Source organism: Sitophilus oryzae, unplaced genomic scaffold (assembly GCF_002938485.1).
Source record: "Sitophilus oryzae breed Bouriz unplaced genomic scaffold, Soryzae_2.0 scaffold_1436_pilon_pilon, whole genome shotgun sequence".
In the NCBI taxonomy this organism is placed as follows: domain Eukaryota; kingdom Metazoa; phylum Arthropoda; class Insecta; order Coleoptera; family Curculionidae; genus Sitophilus; species Sitophilus oryzae.
The window spans coordinates 750,364-770,802 of NW_022146100.1; the positions used below are offsets into that span (position 1 = coordinate 750,364).

The 20,439-nt window shown below is 35.3% G+C and overlaps 1 protein-coding gene across 1 annotated transcript in view; it reads left to right on the forward strand.

The window, feature by feature from the left end:
* Positions 1–20,439, forward strand: part of LOC115876403 (LIM domain only protein 3-like) — a 159,074-nt gene that overhangs the window by 128,755 nt on the left and 9,880 nt on the right. Inside the window, exon 2 of the mRNA XM_030892177.1 lies at positions 4,974–5,365. Coding sequence (XP_030748037.1) covers positions 4,998–5,365 — 368 coding nt within the window. The 5' untranslated portion in view covers positions 4,974–4,997. The remainder of the gene's footprint in view (positions 1–4,973; positions 5,366–20,439) is intronic.

Here is a 20,439-nt window from a genome sequence, read left to right on the forward strand (position 1 = left end):
TACTCACTATTGAAAATTTTTAAATTTTCTAACTACATGGGGTGTAACCTTCTTTACATTTCTGCACCACCATCCAATACGAGGTTTCCAATTTAGTCTACAACTCTATATTTTGTACTTTAGTTGTTTATTATTAGTTACAATTTAGGGAATTATTTGAAAAATTATTAATAACAGATATTGTCAAGGGACTTCTATACAGGGTGTCTCAGAAATAAGTATTTAAGGGGTGGTAGATCTAGCCGAAAAAACATATTTTCTTTTTACAAGTAAAAATGTGAAGTTGCTATATTTATTTACCGATATTTTGATTAGTTTTGACAGTTAAGGGAATTGTTTTGTGATATTTTAAGCTTAAATTTTTGTACCAGCAGACTTCGCAGTCGAAAATTATTTTTAAGAGCTTGTAGTGCGACGTGAACAAGATGCCGAAGCAGCTAAACAGCCGTTGCAAAAAAATCATACCGTCCTTATTAGAATATTTCGAACAGGAACGCGGTAATAATCAACCTTTATGTCCTTTTTGGGGCTGTTACGAGGTGAGTTTCGTTGATGTAAAAAATAACTGTTTATGTGTTTATAATTAATTCGTTTTTGTTTTCTAAAATTTTTTGATTAACAGAAAATATGTAAAAGTCGGCAACGCTGTGACGGTCAAGCTCAATCACGTGACTAAAAGTTTATTTGGTATATATAAAATGAAATAGTCCTAAAAATAAAAACAATTATTTGGTTTGGTCCAGAATTCCTGGGAAATATTCAGAATTTTTAAACATTTGAGGTGGTACTTTGGTCAGCATGAAATTACGCAACTTTGCCCCATTTAATCGACATTGTATACCTTCTAGTTTCGGAGATCTCAGTAATGTTGCTCGAATTTGGGACACCTCTTGTAGAATGTGGAATGTAAAATGTAAAATGAGTAAGAAGGGGGTTAATCACTGCGACCTTAAAGATCTATTGTGTCCCCCTTCCTTGAGTCATCACATAGTCTATAACCCATCATACCCCTGTTGTAGAGGGGACAGGGTATTTCCCAGCCTCCTCTGACAACAGTTCTTCCTCCGAGGGTCCACACCATGACCCTTCCGGAGGACCTGACCATGACCCTTCCCCCTCGGGTTGATGACTCGCCAACTCGATGTCCTTACATTGAAGTTCTAACCCTGAATAAGGCTCAGCAGGTAGGAGGTGTCTTTCCCTTTGCTCCTCGGCAGAAAGACCGTGATGGCTGCCTCTTTAGGGATGTTTTCAACCTTTACTGCAACCAGTTCCGGCCCTTGCCAATTTTTAAGCTTAGGTGCGATTTCCATCAACCAATTCGCTTGATATACACAATCTATGATGATCATGCCCAACCGAAAGTGTATCCCCGCAAAACACAGACCCACATTTTGTAGATCGTTGTGTTGCGATGCGATCGCCACTACTTCGTCCAGTATAGCCTCTTCTAGAGACGTTTGCTGGTCGGTGGTCAGAGCAACCTCTGGGAAATCCTTTGACAGCACCGCCATTTTCACTTGTCCAGCAATAGTGTCAAAGCTGGTGATACGTCCCTGCTTGCCTCCCGGTGTTGGACGGCTTTCCTTCCTGGCTTTTTTCTCTCCCTGTCGGAGAAGAGGTGAGAGGTTTTCGCTCCCTCTCTTGCCCTTTAATGGAGATGAGTCAGGCTGTTTCTTGGTTTTTTTACTCTCCCCTTTTCGGAGGAGTGTTTTCATTTTTTTGCTTCCTCTGGAGCAAGTCCTTCGTGGAGCAGTCGGAGGTATCTCCGTGCTACTACTCCGCTAAGACCTACTCTCAGAGGATCGTCTAGCCCGCCTGGTTGACCCAGGCCGGGTAGACGAAACGGTAGCTTGTGTCGCTTATTGGATCTAGAGGTAGACTCCCGACCCTTGCTGGAGAAGGTGGTAGCTTGTGTGCCACTGGAGGATGATCCCAAGCAAGAAAAAGTGATCCCATGAAAGTTCCAAGGGACCAATTTTAAGGAAACTACAAGAGGGGCGGCAGACCCTCTTGTAGTTTCCTTAAAATTTGTCCCTTGGAACTTTCATTTGTAAAGTTCCCAGTGTCGCTAGGAGGCTTCCCCACAGCTTCACCGGTGGTGTTTTTAATGCCAGATCTCATAGTGTTCCCACGGGTGGCTAGGGATAGTCGGTCCACTTCTACAGAGCCCCGTATGTAGAAGTAAGGGGTAAATACAATGGGGTGCCCCCTGATGCCCCAAGGTTTATTTTGGCACTCATTCTTTGACTAACCCCGAATATTATTTTTCTAAATATAAAAATGTTAGCGCTAAGTCATATTGTTACGCCACTGGGAGCGTGTGGCGCATGTATCGTCCACATACGAATACCTTCCAGAGTTTAATAAAAACGTCAGGGAGTAGAAGCAACTGGCAGGGGCTGTTCTTGGGAGGGATGAGGGACACAGAGGAGGATGCTAGTCTGGTTTCGCCTCGATATTATATAATATTAATATACGAATAATGTAAAGAGGTTTTCTCTTTCTCTAATGTAAATGTGTATCTAGCTGGGGAAAATTGATATAATATACGTAAGAGGAGTTTGTTTACTGTTTTCGAACGTCCTGTCAATCACTAGTCTGTACGGGGTGGTCCAGTTTTTCCAAAAATGATTCTTATCCATATATTTAGTAATGAAGCCTACAACTATAGTAGTGCATATTTTAAATACATTATATTTTGAAACTAATTGAAAAGTCTTTGTGATAACAATATCACAAGCGATTGAGTTAATAACTACAGCGTGTTTATAAATTGGGTAGCTGAGGATATTTAAAAGAATCGACTTGTTAACGTAATGTCTATAGCAGCGGCTGGTAGAATTTTGATGTACCTACTATATCTCTGGCTCGATATACGGGGTGAGTCTAAAATAAGTGCAAATATTGTCAGGGCTGGTAGATCTCGATAAAAGAAACATATTTTTTCTTTACCATTTTTAAAATAAGTCCAAAATAACCAAAATATAAAAATAAATTATTTTACTTTGAAAGGAAAAAAAATGATTTTTTGCTCATATTTTGAGAAGTACTGTATTTTTTTCTAATTTTTTTTTTTTAGTAAATTTAATCTACTACATATGTTGTGATAATACTTGGTCGGAGGTGGATCGGTCACTTCCGGTTTCACCGGAAATGACTACAACTTTTGATTATTAAATGGCACCCTCGGTAATTTTTTACTTTATTCGATAGAAAATTACACTCTGAATAGAATGACATATCATATGTCAACTTTTGACATTTTCGCATATGGTTTATTTGAAATTATAACTTGCGGTTCGTAACGAAAATTTGACTCGGAATACCAAGTGTGTGGTATCAAATTATTCGTAAAAAATGCTTTTTCCAAATTATGCTAATGAACCACGCTCGTTCCATTTGAAAAAATTGAGATATGATTAAAAATACGATTTGAGCATTTTCTAACTGGCTAACTGGCTAACTGGATAAGACATTAACAACATTAGACGATCCAATCTATTTTTCCAAGGCTCCTTGATTAATAATTAATATTTTTTAACATAGCCATGGCACTCTATAATTTTTTATTAAGCGAGAATGTCAAAAGATGACATATGATATTATGTCATTCTATTCAGAATGTCATTTTCTATCGAACAAAGTAAAAAAATATCGAGGGTGTCATTTAATAATTACAAGTTTTAGTCATTTCCGGTGAAACAGGAAGTGACTAAAAACAATTAAATAAGTCAATCAATCCTAATTTATGTCATATACTAACATACCAAATCTCGTTTTTGTATTTGAAAAAATAAAAAGTTATAGGGGTGAGCCACTTTTGATACGCATGCGGTATGCTTTTGGACTAAATCAAATATTGCAGCATCTATGTAACGCTAAAAGTAAAAGGGTCTTCTATTTTTTGGAAACTTTGTCTACAAGGGTATATTTATTACAACATCGTTAAACAAGGAAATTAGTAAACTAATTTGCCGTCAAGGGATTCGAAATACAACCCCTCGCTTCACAAAGAAGAAAAAAAAGAAACGCTTTTAACTCGCTCTATTAAAAAACTGAAAAAATGAGCGCCACTTAATTGATGCTTCATTTTTTAATTAACGTAAAAATAACAATTTACCGCTCTTAAAATTTCAAATTAACTTTTTATTGTGTAAGCAAAAACATAATTAACTTTATAACGTGGAAAGACTAATACGTGGCGAATGCGCAAAAGAAAGAAAAAATTCAATTTTTGAAGTAATAAAGCGAAATAGGCAGTCGTTTTAATTAAAAATTTGAAAAGTTTTCCGCTTTTTTTTTTGTGTGTTGTTTCAGCGGAAGGCTAAGTAATTTGCCGTAGAAAAAATAGCGATACGAATTTAGAGAGGGCCACTTAGAAAGTTTGCAAAACGAGCTATTTTTGAGAATGAACAAAATTAATTTAATTGAGGTTTTATTATCGAAAAAAAGGATATGATATTCATTTATTTGGAAACCATCTGAGATAAAGAAAAAAATTATTTTAAAATTTTATTTTTAGATATTATTACTTTTTACGTTAATGAATAATTCATAATATGTCATTCTGAAATCAAATTAATTATGAAGTTTATGGTTGCTAGGATAATTGTTATCGCTTCAGTGTTAAGATTAAATCACGTGACTTACTTTTAGCACCAGTGCTAAAAGTAAATGACTTTTACCATTAGTGACATAATGTCACATTTTAGGCACTGACAGCAGGCGTTAAAAATTACATTTTTACTTACGTTTGTAGAAAAAAATAATTTTTTAATTGCATTTTTTTAACAAGTAAAAAAAATCGGTACCGAAAGAACCGAGTATTTTTATTTCGAGTCCCGGTTCTTTGACGTCTCAAAAGAATACCGGTACTGGAAATCGCGGTACCGAAAGTACCGGGAATTCCCGGTTCTGAACCCTAGTATTACTGGATATTATTCAACATAACTTTATGTTCTTTTTTTCAGATCAAGAACCGGCCTAACGGCCCTATGATGACGATGGACGTGTCCAAAACCGAGGGTGGTACAAAGACCGCTAACTCGAGCGCATCACCTCAAGAATGCGCTGGATGCTGCAAGCCCATCACCGAGCGCTACCTCCTCAAAGCCCTCGACATGTTCTGGCACGAGGACTGCCTCAAGTGCGGTTGCTGCGACTGCCGGCTGGGCGAAGTCGGATCGACGCTCTACACCAAAGCTAATTTGATACTGTGCAAAAGGGACTATTTGAGACTGTTCGGCAACACTGGCTATTGTGCGGCCTGTAGTAAAGTTATACCGGCGTTCGAGATGGTGATGAGGGCGAGAAGTAACGTGTACCATTTGGAGTGTTTCGCTTGTCAGCAGTGTAATCACAGGTAAGTCAAAGCTCAATAGTTTTGAACAATAATTAATTTTAATTAATTGTCTGACTATAGTAATTGTCCGATACTATAATCTAAATGATTGTTCTTCTTCAATATTAGTCGAAGGAATAGTAAAGTACTCTTTTTTAAAATTATAAATTAATTTGAAACTCCAGTTTTGTAAGATTTGTTGGACGTTTCTCTCGCCAACAAGGACAGATCGATGTCATTGTAACAGTTTCCTTTTTCGATACACACTTAACTAAAATACACGTCACTGTGCTGCCTTACTTGTACATCCTATTATAATAACAGCTAAATTAACAGTCCCCATTTCTAACACATTATTTTCATCACAATTTGAACCATTTTATTAAAAAAAAACTTTGAAAAGCGCACATTACTTTGAATACCTTTCTGAATGAATAAATGTTGAGAATAATTGTCTCTTATCGCTACTTTACGAACTACTTTTAATCTAAGAAAATACATGTTTCCCTCAACAATTTAAATACGTATTTTGTTTTGTAACGTTTTAGTTCGTTACATGTCTTTCATATATAATGTATGATGTCTGGTGTATCATCACCGGAGTCCGTATCGCTAAGGCCTGATAATTTACTTGACGCGCCTGGCGTAATTTTTACGTTCTCTAGTCAGCAACCCTGTTATCGTTTCACTGCTTCTGTGGAGGGCTGTCAAGATCGTTTCAAGGCGCCTCTCTGCGCTTTAACCTCACTTTTGGTCACTCGGCTTTTTTAGAAATGGTAATTATTTAAATCTTGCTGCATAATCTGAATCAGTTGCTATTTCGAAGCTACAGGTAAAGATGAGATATTATACATTTTAGATTCGATATTATTACTGCATACTTTCAGGGTAGAGTTTGGGATTAGCCTCAACCTTAACTCGTATTTGGTGTTTGCTGGCACATTGGTTTTCTATGTCCTCCAGAATGTCAAATGGAAGAAAGGACAGTTTCTGTGTTTATTATTAAGCCCTCGGAAGTATTTCGAGGTAGGTTTATTTTGTTTATTAGACCTTGTTTGGTTTTAAACAAGAGTTTCATATATTTTTAGGGTCCAAGGTATGGGCAGGTGTCCCGTATAATATGTATTGATTCCAAGGTACGGACTGTGTCCAAGTTACGGATATTATCTTATGGTTGGATGTCTAAGGTATGGACGGATGTTCAAGGTACGGGCATTATCCAAGGTCCTAGTAGTGTTCCAAGGTACGGGTAGTGTTCCTATATACAGATTTCCTATGGACAGGTGTCCCATGTACGAGATACCACAGTATGGATGTGGCGTAGGCCCCATGCTGCTTTGTTCCTGTTTTTAAGCCTAGTCAATAGTTACGGCTGTATTGGTTCATGGTGTCCTCATCCTGGCCCCTTTTGTTGCATTGGCCGAGAGAGAGTACAGAGATACGAGTCCCACCTCACGCTGCTACTCTTTGAAACAGGATTGCTTTAAGAACAAACAGCTAACTTTAGATTTAATTTCTGGTTTTTATGTGTTACATTTTCAGTCTTAAAACAGTAAAGTACATCTTAAATAATATCGTACAGACTTTACGTTTAGTGGTTAAATTGTTTATGTCAGAATTTTGACAGATGAATAACCGAACCGATTCTAGAATCTACGGGTTGCAACATCTCAGATTTAACATCGTATAAAATATAACAATTTAAATAAAGTAATGCTACTTTTTATATATTTTCTATAGCTTTATCTATATTGTACTTTTCCATCGAGTTTCATTGAACATATTTAATATTATTTCTAACGTAACTTTCTTTGACATATAACCACTATGATTATTAAAATTCTACAATGTTATTTACCATCAAGGAACATCATGAATAAATATAGTCATTAGTTTTAAGTATTATACAACTGTGTTTTCTTTCTCTATACATGCCTGGCGCCCAATATATATTTTTTTTGTTTATTGTTATTGATTAGTTTTCTTTCCAGTGAAATACCTTATCCACGACTGCTCTCCAATGAAAAGCTGCCGTTCGCAGTGGTAGTGGTTTAAAAAACGCTATAGTTTTTTCGCTATTTTTTCGATGTATTTCGACAATGCCATCAACAGTCCAACCGTACGCCAAAAGTGCCGCATGTCAACTGGTTCTTTGAGGCGCCGGCGCCGCGCAGTTTCGTTTAATGATACCATTCTGCCGAAACTGTGATACTGTTGTAATGTGCTTTTAAATGTTTATTAACTACTAGCAATTTTAAGTATACAGGGTTGGTCATAAAGTTCTGGCACAACAAATTTTATAATTTTATTGCATATTTATACAATCTTTCCTTTATTAACTGAAACTGAACATATCGAAATGAATGAAATCAAATTGTTTAAGTGATATGTTCAAAAGTCAATAACTCGGAAACGGTTGAAATATGCAATAATATACAAAGGGTTCTATTTAAAAAAAAATGAAACCTTGATGTGTCACGACTTTACGACAGACCCTATATACATGAATTTATTACTCGCCCAATAGACATTTAAAACCCTATAATTTTTGTATTTAACTTTTTGGGGTACCTTGTATATTTTACCTAATAATCGACTGTTTCCATACATAACATCGACCCTGTATATTATGTTTTATCACTGTGACCGATGATCTATACGAGAGTCAACTAGGGATTTTAACAATTTTTGTTTTGATGGTATCAAATGCCTTTTCGTCTAACACTAAAATTAACGGTCTGTTGTATTCGACCGATTTCAAAATATATCATTACTTTAAATATTTTATATGGATAATCTAAATTAAAGAGAGAAAAAGATAATTATTTTATAGTAATGAAGAAATAAAAACAAGATTCCCGATAATTACGCTTGTACACCTAATTTTAGTTGAATCTGTGACAGCGTTTGTGTATCACAAGTATATTAAGTTAACACTATCCGATTACTCGTAAAGGCATACGTAAACCTCAGTTAAAATTCGATGCATTCAACTCGAACTAATAGAGGCAACCAACACCAGTGTAAAACAATCTCAGTAATTTAATCGGCACCATGTCGTATCGTCTCGTTTACGACTCTTGTATCAAACGAAACACTCCACATAGTAGTGCACTTTAGCGTGTACGAGTTTCCCTCGTCGTCGTATCAAACGAAAGGATAATTTTACCAAATGTTACAGACAATGTTTATCTCGGTATTAATTACAGGTGTGCGTGTAGAATATGACGTTTCTGTTTCGTCGATTCACCAGGGTACGATTCAAAATAAATATTTTCAATGGAGAGTGATCCGAAATTAAGTGTTGTATAAATGCCTAGATCATATATACTTACGTGGATAAATCAACGCCATAAGTTTAGCATTAAAAAATATGTCCCTAACATCACGACATGCCATTTTCAAACCTTCTTTATTGCACTTATGAAACGTTCAATATGTTTGTCTTTCTCGAGGACCTTACTTTGCGCATGCGCATTAAAAATTGCACGTTTCCAAAATAATCACAATTTTATACGGGTTAGAACTTTGAATAAGAAGACTAAGGAAGAAGTATTCATGCATGGTGGGCGGAAAAAGGACTCTAGGGTGGGGATCCTTGACAGTTCTGTTTGACGATTCGTTTGACACATTTGAATTTGATTTGAAATTTTGTGGATTTGTCAGTCTTTACGGGGCTTATTTTATGTTATTTATTATTTATTCTACTACTGATAGTTGTATAAAGGTAGTAGATCTAGATGGAAATTGTGGCAGAACTTAAAATAACAGTGACACTATCGCGATTTATCGAAAAAGACTCTAAAATAGTTGGTTGTGGTAGATCTCGGCAAAAATCGAATGAAATAATGGAACAACTTTTCGCTAGTAAGTGACTATGTAATATACATACGTGTAATAAACCGATCATTTATGAAATTCACTTAAATTAACTAATTATATATTTTTTCTTGTATTTTTGCTTTTATTTACTACTTGTCAAAGATTAGATGTCAAAGAATTTAGATACGTCAATTTGACTTACCTGCTTCAGTATGGCTTCAGTAGCGTATCGGATGTTTATAGTTAGAAATAATTATTATAACTTATCTATTTTTATTAGAATTTTATATTTTTATAACAATTTTAATAACTACCAACATTTATTCACAACGTAAAATAAATAAAAAAATTATAGAGTCTACCACACGTCTACCCCCAGAACGGTAAACTAATAGGATTGCTCATCCTCATAAGACGCACGTTCGCCTCTTCCCGCGCTTCAGCTGACAGTTGTGACGTCATTGTAGTCCTTGTCAAAGCCTTCGTGGCCTTGTCATGATAGTGTGTATTATTAGTTGCCTATGGTAAACTTATAAAAATAATAGCTGAGAAATTTTGAGTTAATTATATGTTGTCAATTTTAAATGTGAAAAAGGTGTCTTTAAAGTTTTTAGAGCTATAGAGTGTATAAATACGTTCATTTTGTGTTGTGGATTGTGACAAAGTGCATACTAAGTGCCCACGATTTTGTTTAATAATTATTTTAAAGCAAAATATGGAAGTACTCTAAAAAGAATGCTTTGAAAAGGTGATGCTGGGAACTGCTGTTCTTAAAAATGCATTATCCGAGTATTTAATACGATTTATCCAGTTAATTTTCTATACTGCATACATATAAGGTGTTTAAATAAATAAACTAAATAATGAACGTTTTGCATTCGGCAACCAATAATGCACGTGTGTGTATTATTGGTTGCCGGATAAGGACTAATAACCATGTCAAGGACTACAATGACCTGGCGGACATGGGCACATATGCACCTGGCGGACACTTTTGGCTGAATGAGCAGTCCTATTAGGTTAACTGTTCTTGCGTCTACCCTACATCATAGTTTTACATTTTTTAAATAAAATTAGAACGGCACTGATAAACCGGAATTTAAGTCCGCCATATTTGAGGCCCATCGCGGTGGACTTAAGATTTTTGATATGCTCCTTCCTTAGTCTTCTTATTCAAAGGGTTAGAAAGTACAAATTATACATTGTTATGGAAACCAACTTTTCATTGGCATCATATTGTCATAACCTTATTTCCATTGTGTAACGACGCTTGTTTTTTGCGTTTTTTATTTTAAAAATTATATTAATTAGTATTTTATCGACCGCTTTTATATAGCCAAGGATGCAAGTGTGTTCAGTGAGAAGTTAGTTTTAAGTTTGTGCAACTATATTTCTATTTTTTTTTCGTTGGACTTTCTAAATACTCGTAAAAATTACTAGAAAGTGTTTAGTGTGTGAAAGTTCTAATATAAAGGTTCCCGAATTATCTTTTCGTAGGCAAGTAAAGTATTCAGTTGTTCTTTTATTTATATCAAGCCACATGCACACTTTTTTGTTAGATTTCCTAAGAATATTGATATTCGTACGGAGTGGCTAAATGTATTTTTTTATATAATTTAATATTTATGACAGTAAACATTCGATTTATTGATAAAATATAAGTATTTTACAAATTTGCCCAGTATTTAAATTGTCGTCCGCAGAAAATCTAAGACTAACCAAAAGACCATGTTCTTCAGCGACTCTACTTGCCGCCTTAATGTGTTAAACATAATTTGTAATAATATGATTCACGTTTAGTAATAATTTAACAAAAAAAAATCTTCTTACAGTGCCATACTCTATATAGAGCGTCGGCTATCTCTCGCATGTGCTTGTGATGGGTGCTGGGCCACAGCGCCATCCAAGGCAACGAAAAAGCCGATGAGCTAGCTAGGCAGGGATTATCGGCATCCTATCTTGGTCCAGAGCCAGTACTGGGAATACCCAAATGTATGGCCCGTAGTGCACTAAAACTCTGGATCAGGGAAAAGCACAATGTCCATTGGAGAAACAGACAGGGGCACAGGCACAGCAAGGCTTTTATCCAAGGACCTAGCTCTAAAACCGCAAAAGAACTGCTAATGCTTAACAGGAATAAAGTGCGGATTACAACAGGCCTCTTGACAGGACACATGGCTGTCAAGTGTTACCTGAACAAGCTCAACCTGTATCAAGGAAGTCTTTGCTGCAGACCCTGCGATAAAGATCCTGAAACAGCGGAGCACATAATATGTCATTGCGAGGCTCTGGATCGCAAGCGACACTTTTTATTTGGGAAAGCTAGGCTAGAACCGGAGGAACTAAGCATAAGCTAGTGCAGGGCACAGGGATAAGAGAATGGGTGCAGATATAGAAGGGGACAAACACAATAGGCCTTACAGGTCGCAGTGTTTCCGGCAGAGGACGGCCCCTTGTTACGGAAAAAAATGTGCTTGTGATGTGGTTCATCAGTGTTTCACAAGTACACGGGACCTACAGTTTATTGCCGAATCCGAACGGCACTATTTGAGAGGCTGTACAAGAAAAATATACTCAAGGTGGTTTGCCGTTGCCTTCCTTGAGGTGGGGGCTGGTTGGTCGTTCTATTTAGATAAATAAATATTTTTTATTTAAATAAAAAAAGCGACACCGACACACTAACGCTGGGGCTACGGTCGGCCGCAAAAAAAATTAGCTAAACTATATTAACAGAAACATGTTCCAAAAATGAAACAACTTTTCGATTTCAAAAAAGTCTGTAATTTTAATTAGAGAAACTATTAGGGTTCAAACCCGAATGACACTCGTCAGTATTTGACGAAGTAATTGGCCCTACGAAAGGCAAAATGGCAAATTAGCACTGTGTGCGATGTCACTCCTCCACGTCCAAAAAATACGCTACGATTTTTGCGTGATTGTAGAGTCCGGTGCTCGACCAAAACAGCGAAAGCCCATCAATTTACTCACACGTCACTTTCAATTAGTAAAATGACGAATGCGCTGGTGAATTGGTAATTTTTCAGACGCCAATATTCTATAAATAAACGCCAGCTAGGTGTACTATTTTCCACTTTATACTGTTGTTCGTTTGAGAGCAGGAAAATTAGTTAAGATGTTGTATGAGGGTATGAACAATACAGTTATTTAGTAAAAGTTTAAAACAAAGTATGATCTTCAAAGTTTTCTTATTACGAACACGGTTCCTGAAAAATTCGGTTATAACTGTCACCAAACTAACCAGCGCGAGAAGGCTGGTTTTTCTGCTTTTGTTTGTCAATCAATGTCATTTATGTGACAGAAATCAAGCAAATATTGCAAGTTCGAGTGAAGTTCTCATTTAAATTCTAAAATTTGTAATAATATTTTATATTTACATCCAAAAGCAATGGAGGTAGGCAGTAAAGGTAAATAAATTTCATTAACTAAATAGAATGCCTTTTTAGGATCATTTAAACTTATCATGCAGCCATTGTTTCTTAAAGTCAGGAACATTTAAAGAAAACATGAAAAACAAGAGAACAAGTAATCGTGAATGTTTTGTAAGCTATAAAAATATAAATATTGATTAGATTTGTTTATTTATTATTGATCTATTTTAATATTGGACTTGCAAATCTTCACTTGAGCTGTCTAACGAGTTTAACAGTTTATTAATAAAGTACTTTTCAATATTAAACTCCATTGAAAAGAAGAAGCAAACGTAAAGCAGAGAATAGGTACATTAAAAATATAAAAGATAAATTTTATAATAGAGGTATTCAAATTTAGAAAACGTTAACATTTAACGTTTCCGATATTTTGACAAACCATTCCGTATCAAACCGATGTTTTTCAGGAACCGCTCTTTACCGTAGTTTACCAGTCTGGTTAGCCTGGTTTTGCAACGGAATACAGCCTAAGCTAAAACTAACATTATTTTATGTACCCTTCATAATTGATATTTTATAATATTACTTTTATTAAATAACCGTAGGAAGAATATACACAATAAAGACACAATACACAAGATATACAACTTATAATTCAATACATACGAGGCATTTCAGAAAAGATAAGGAAATTATTTTAAATCGATATAATTATTTTAATAGAAAATATTAAAATACAAGATATTTTTAAAATATAACTTTAGATATCCTATTTACAAAACCAAACCTACCTCGGTGTGAAACCTTTTAAATATTATTCAATTACTGCCAATATAAGTAGAATGTATATAAAAAGAGAATATATAAAATATCCTGTGGTATAGAGAGGAATGGAAATATCAGTAAAATTTAATGTTGGACGACTTGATATCGCAGATTGAATTAAGATTCTGCTGGCCACAAAATGAAATGCAAAACTGCATATCGACTTTTACAATTATTATGTATTATCATTATGTAAAAATAATTCTAGAACCGGTTCCCCATAAACGTCTAATGTGCCATCGCATCGCCGTGAATCACCCTATATTCTAGGTATCCGATAATACAATCGAATTACGAAAATAAAATAAACGATCATAGAATAGTCAAAGGAGAAATTTCACCTATCAAATCGATTGGACAAAATCCAACGGGCCATAAATTTCCATTTTCCTTAACAAAGTTCAAGTGACGTATAAATTTAAAGGTCGACTAGACAGCACCTGAAAATTTAATTCTGCGTCCGTCGTCCGACTGGAAAGACACCGGCGAAGATATGAGTGCGGCGCGGCACCCAGGCCTTCATCCACGCTTCCTACCAGGGGCGGACCTACTAATTTACGTAGGGGGTTCGACTAGCTATTTTTAAAAAATCCTGTATGGGTATTTCGCCACTGCAAGAAAATCTACAAAATAAAATAGTTATTTTTTCTAAACACTTCTGCGTTAATCTAAACGGAAACTACTTGTCAGAAGTTAGGTTTACAGATACACAAATTTGCCTAACGAACAAAAAAATGCTTAACGTTTCGGAAAGTTTATCTCTTTCCGTTGTCGAAAGCAAAACAATACAAAGAATAAAGAAAAGCACTATTTAAAGTATTTAAATTCAACTATTCGAGACCACTTTAGTTTTTTAAAACAGATACGTCTACAAAACCCGTTGACGTTCTGTTAAAATGAGATTATATCAAGTTAAACTTCAAAATTAACAATTACTACCTGATAACAATTACTTAAAAAGGTAAAACCAAAAAACCCCAAACTTTCTGTATGATTATTTTTAATTTTTACGTATGTTATGTTCTTATAAAATAAATAAAAAAAATTGGCTCCGGGAGGCACGTATAGCCGCCCATACTAAAATATGTTAATATCTCGAAAACTGCGACGTTGACTGATTTTGATGTTATTACAAAAATAGTTTCATTGAGAACATCATGGGCGTTAAACACGAATATCAGAAGACATCAAAATTAACCAACTCCGGTGGTACGGGCACGTACAAAGAATGGAAGAGAGCAGAATCCCGAAGAAAATACTCAATTGGACACCACAACGCAAAAGAAAGAGAGGGAGACCTAGACGGAGTTGGAGAGAAGGAGGACATAGACGAGGACACCAGAACAAGAGGAATAGACGAAAACCTTTGGACAGACAGAGACCGATGGAGACTGGAAATCAGGAGACGGCGAAGAACGTCATGAACTGATTTGTATATATATATATATATATATATATATATATATATATATATATATATATATATATATATATATATATATATATAAAATAGTTTCATTTGGTTTTTATAAGCTGGCTGAACTGAACATGCAGCCTAAATGAAAATCCATAGAAAAGTAAAGTAAAGTAAAGATTTCGGTTAACGTCTCCTTTTTGCTGCCAGGGCTAATCTGGACGGGGCCTACTTTGTTTACGCGGAATCCGAACCGCGGTCCTCGGCCATATCATGGTCAATGGTCTACCGACTTGGCAAGTGTCTAAATCAACTCTTACTCACGAGATATCCGATCTCATCCGGCCTCGAACCGGCGCGGCGTGAATGAGCACTAGTATCGCCTTACGTCGCTTAACTTCGGTGTTTTAATGGGAACCGGTGTTTCGACGTAGCTGAGACATTGCCCGAAAATCCATAGATCCGCCCCTGGCCGCCGTTCGAAATAAAGCAGGAAAATCACAAGCGGGAGGTCGCAGGACAATCAGGAAATGGGTACGTGGAGACCGTTAGAGAATAGGCCACATGTACGTACACATATATATCTATCACAATTCAAATAGTGGCGCCGCGCGAGATGTCGGTCGGGGCCCCGGAATGATTTCCCCGACGGCTTATAAAGTCCTTTAAAAGACACAACACACGATTGGAGGCGGAGGATGCAGATTCGAGCAGGGGGCCCTGGCCAACTTTATTTCATCTCAGCGCTGTGTCGTCTTAATAGAAATCGAAAAATTTCCCATCGGACTTGGGCAAGATTAGTCGGACGGACCTTATTTAATAGAGAAAAGGGAAGCTCTAGCTTGTTATAAGTGACGTCAAGGACTCAAAGCAATGGACAAAATTTCATATGAGCACATACCAGAGGTGGGAATTCTAGTTCCTTGGGAGAACTAGTTTCTTAGTTCTAGTTCCGCCAGAGGAATAGTTCCTTGAACTAGGTCTTTAGTTCACAATAGTTCCCGACTAACATTGTCATCCCCGTTGCTTGCTAATGGGTTTCGTTGTCAGTCAGAACTATTCACAGTATGATCCGTATAATTTATTTAATGTACGAAATATAACGAGACGTGTAACTGGGTATGTTAAAAACATATAGGTAGGTAAGTTTTATTGTAGATAAGAAAAAATTAAAAAAGAAACTCAAATCAGAGTTTAAAAAATATATCACAAATCAATTGGAGCAAATAATACGAAAATTTTACGAAAAATTACATTTTTCCTCACTTCAAGCCTTTTGTTTTTGTCTAAAAGTTCAGAATATCTACTTCGTTTTATAAGATTTTTAGGAACCTAAAATGAAACATAAAATATTCAAAGAACAAACTAACAATCAAAAACAGATCCACGACACTTTTCTGTGGTAATTACGCCGCGCCGGATGTGCAATAGACAAGGCCGAATCCATCGTCGTCGCCTTGTATTATATCTCGGATCTGCCGACTGAATAGATTCCAGTGAACTAGTCTTTTCATTAGTTCCTCTAGGTCCGGATCCGATAACATACGACTGGCACTCCCCACGCCTGCCTAGCACAGCTGGCCGATCCGTACGTAAACTAGTCTTTTATTTAGTTCCTCTAGTTCCTTTAGGTCCGGATCCGATGACATACGGCTGGCACTCCTGCCTAGCATCGATCGCGCTGGCTGATCCGTCACCGTCGCATATTATTCTATATCGGTCACAGTCTCGATCCCGGAATAGGTCTTGAGGAACTAGTTCTTTGATAAACCGGGGACTAGTTTCTTTCATTCCGGGGTCGGAATAGTTCATTGGAACTAGTTCATTCACGAACTACACACCTCTAGCATATACCGGATCTAAACTTTGATTGCAGTGTAATTTTTGTATACAGGGTGAGTTTTCTACGACGTTCTCTAGGGGTATCTATCGGAAACTACTGGAAATAGAGAGTCGGTTAACTGGGGAAATAATTGCAGTTTTTTGGGGTCATAAATATGCGCCTTTCAAATTTTTAAAAAGTTCATGGCTTACTAAATATTTGGAAAAAAACAAATTTCGGCTATTTTAAAAATTGCCCCTAATTCCATTATAATCTATTTTAGACAAAAAGTTTTCAGATAAAAGTTGTAGATAATCACATCCTTAATGAGTTTGTGTTCTCCGATTTTTTCTAAAGCCTGTCATTTTTGACATATGACACAAACATATCTTTTTTAAATGGAAACCATAGTTGGCCATGACTTCATAAAAGCGCCATTTTTTAAGGTTTTCAGCGATATAAGCTATAGTATGTTTTTTTTTACAAAATTACTGAATTATAGCCAATTTTTATCTTTTTTCTCTAATTTCACTTAGTTAGCCATGGAAACAAGTTCAATCGTCGTTGCCCTCAGAAATGTGAAACTGTCACATTCAAACTTTGTAAATTAAAATAAACAAAAATTGTAAATATGAATTTTTCAAATGAAGAAAAGCCTGTAGGATTATTGGTTCAACTTTTCTTGGCCATACAGTTTCGAGGATACGTTGACCGGTGAACGTTACTTATGTTTTTTAGAGAACGTTTTTCAAAACATGTTAAAAAAGTTAAATTTAGATACTCGCTCATTAATAGAGTGGTTCCAACATGACTTTCATTGTGACACAATGAAAAAAATGTTAAAAATTATTTATATCATAATTATGTAGACTCAGGGATAGAAAGAGGTGGGCTAATTGCATGGGCCTCCTCGATCACCTGACCTATCCATTTTAGATTTTTTTATGCGGTATGGTTGACAACAAGGATTACTAAAGAATTTATGAATAATTAAGAGAGGCACTCGAAGAGGCGGTATAGGAGAAGTTTAATTAAGTCGACCGGTTCTGTGGGGATTCCTAGAAATTCAGTTTTAAAAAGATGTATTTATGTACTCAAAACAATTGCGGATTTTTTTGAACATAATAACTTATGTATGTATAAAAATAAGTGCATGTAGTGATATTATTTTTTTAAGTTTTAGTTTGTGTAATGTAAATTGTAAAGAGTCGTTTAGTAATATATTTTGTCTTTTTAAAAGTTATAAATCATAACAAATTAGGAACACCATGCCAACTAAGTGAAATTAGTCAAGAAAGATAAGAATTGGCTATAACTCAGTAATTTTGTGAAAAAAAAAAACATATTATAGCTTATATCGCAGAAAAGCTTAAAAAATGGCGCCTTTTATGAAGTCATGGCCAACTATGATTTCCATTTAAAAAAACATATGTCAAAAATGACAGGCTTTAGAAAAAATCGGAGAGAACACAAACTCATTAGGGATGTAATCTACAACTTTTATCTGAAAACTTTTTGTCTAAAATAGATTATAATGGAATTAGGGACACTTTTTAAAATAGCCAAATTTTTTTTTTAATATCTAGTAAGCCATAAACTTTTTCAAATATCCGAAAAACTGCAATTCTTTCCCCATTTAACCGACCCTCTATCTCCAGTAGTTTCCGAGATACCCATAGAGAACATCGTAGGAAACTCACCCTGTATAGTTAATCACTCCGCGTAACCAACTCCAGGCAATTTTTATTCAATAACCCAAAGTCCACAACGTAATGCTAACTAATTCAATTGTTTTCCAAAACATAGGGAGTGCAAAATTGAAGCGGGGTACGTGCACGCAACCGAAATTTTATCGCGCATCGACGGCCTTATTTAGTTAGTTAAAATACGGCCTATCGCACCCGCCGAAATAATAATAATTAAAAAAATAAACTAAAAACGAGTGGCTAATAACGGTCGGTCGAACCCTTTATATTTCATAAAGGCCAATCATTTTATCGACAAATTAACCGAAAAACATATAACAAATGTTCGAGCGAAAACAAAACGAAATCTAATATAAAACGCACAATGGCCTAATAAAACACAATCGGAAACAAAAACTGCAATTATATACACGACAATGTATAGCCCCGCTCGGTGTATGCACGCTGCTGCGGACTAATGTAGTTAAATATATTAATAATTGCGAACAATAAAAGTGGATTATTTTGTATGGACGGGCGCCGCTATATACGTTTTAGAACAAACAAAAGGCCGAACGAGATAACAATGGCAGCAAAAAATGTCAATGGATGCGACAAAAATTCTACTTCTAAAGTTATAAAATACCTCTATTAAGTGATATTGTATGGCAAGGCAGTTTTTTTTCTATTGAAATTTACTATGCATAATTTGTAATAACACGATACACGTTTATTTATACTAGCATGTAAAATCCTTAAGTAACAGACTCACTGATTAATCACGATCCTGCTCAAACCACTCAACGTAAGAAGCTCAATTTTGGCATACAGGTTGATTCTAGGGTGTAGAGGTTCGATAAGAAGGGATTTTTCGAAATTCCAGTTCCAAGGGAGTGAAATCACCACTCAAATATTACAATATTTTTTATTTAAAAAACGGTCAAGTTTCCGAAGAAACGCTTAAACACGTATATTTTATTTTGTTTCTTTACATATTTTAAGATTTTTTAAAAATGTATACAGGGTGTTTTGAAAAATCTGGTCATTGATTAATCACGACCCTGCCTAAAGCGCTTGACGTAAAAAATGTCGCGGATGGTTGCCAAAACTAGGGATTAAACCGTAGATTTACGGATTTTGGGTATTAATAATACGGATTTTCTATCATTAAAATTCTAAGAGTTTCCACGCATGACGGGCCTATATTTCATAGCGGGTGATATAATTACAGTAATAATTTTAATTCAATAAAATAGTAATTTATTAAAAAATAATAACGAATTAATGCGATTCTAATGTATGATCGAAAAAAAAACGGCATCCAGTTGGCTTGGAAATGACGATCGATGACATTCCCCATACAATTTTACATATAAAATGACAGCGCCTAAAACTACGCCAGTAAAAGTTATTGTTGAAACCAACTTTTACTAGTGAATGCTACCATTCTCTGGACGTTAGCAGTGAGTTTGACAGATTCAATTAACGCGGTTGCCACGTGTTGTAAAATATAAGGATAAATAAGAACAAGCTGAATAATAATAGGCAATATAAGGATAACAATAAATTGGGCTAAATGTTAGCAACGTTGACAGACCTCTGGCGTAAATTCGCCTTGTTTTTTTTGGAATTTAATAGTGTTTGTTATTCATTTTTTAAATATAATGAAATCATAGCAAAAATCAAGCATACAAGAGAAAAAGATAGTAAGGAACCTAGTGATTACGAACTTATTAAACGTTTTAATATGCTTGAAGTAGCGGGTTTGAAAAAACGAATAACTTCTATTGAAGAAAATTCGGGCATACTTTATTTTCTCATCATATGAAGAACTTTGTCAAAAAAAATCTTGTACCAATAATTAATCTTCTGTTAATGAATGTTGTTTTTTTAATTGTTTTGTACACTTTAAAATGTTTACTATGATTTCCCTTTTAATATTTAGAAGGTTATAATATGTCGTTATTTTCTATAATTTTTAATAAATATATCTACTATAGAAGTCAATTGTAATTTTAAGAGATGTGGATCTGCTTGAATATTGAGGGGATCCAATATTCCTAAAAGTTTTATTTGTTCTAACTTCCATCAACATTGTTCCTCACCACACTCGCCCTGTACAATAGAATAACTTTTAT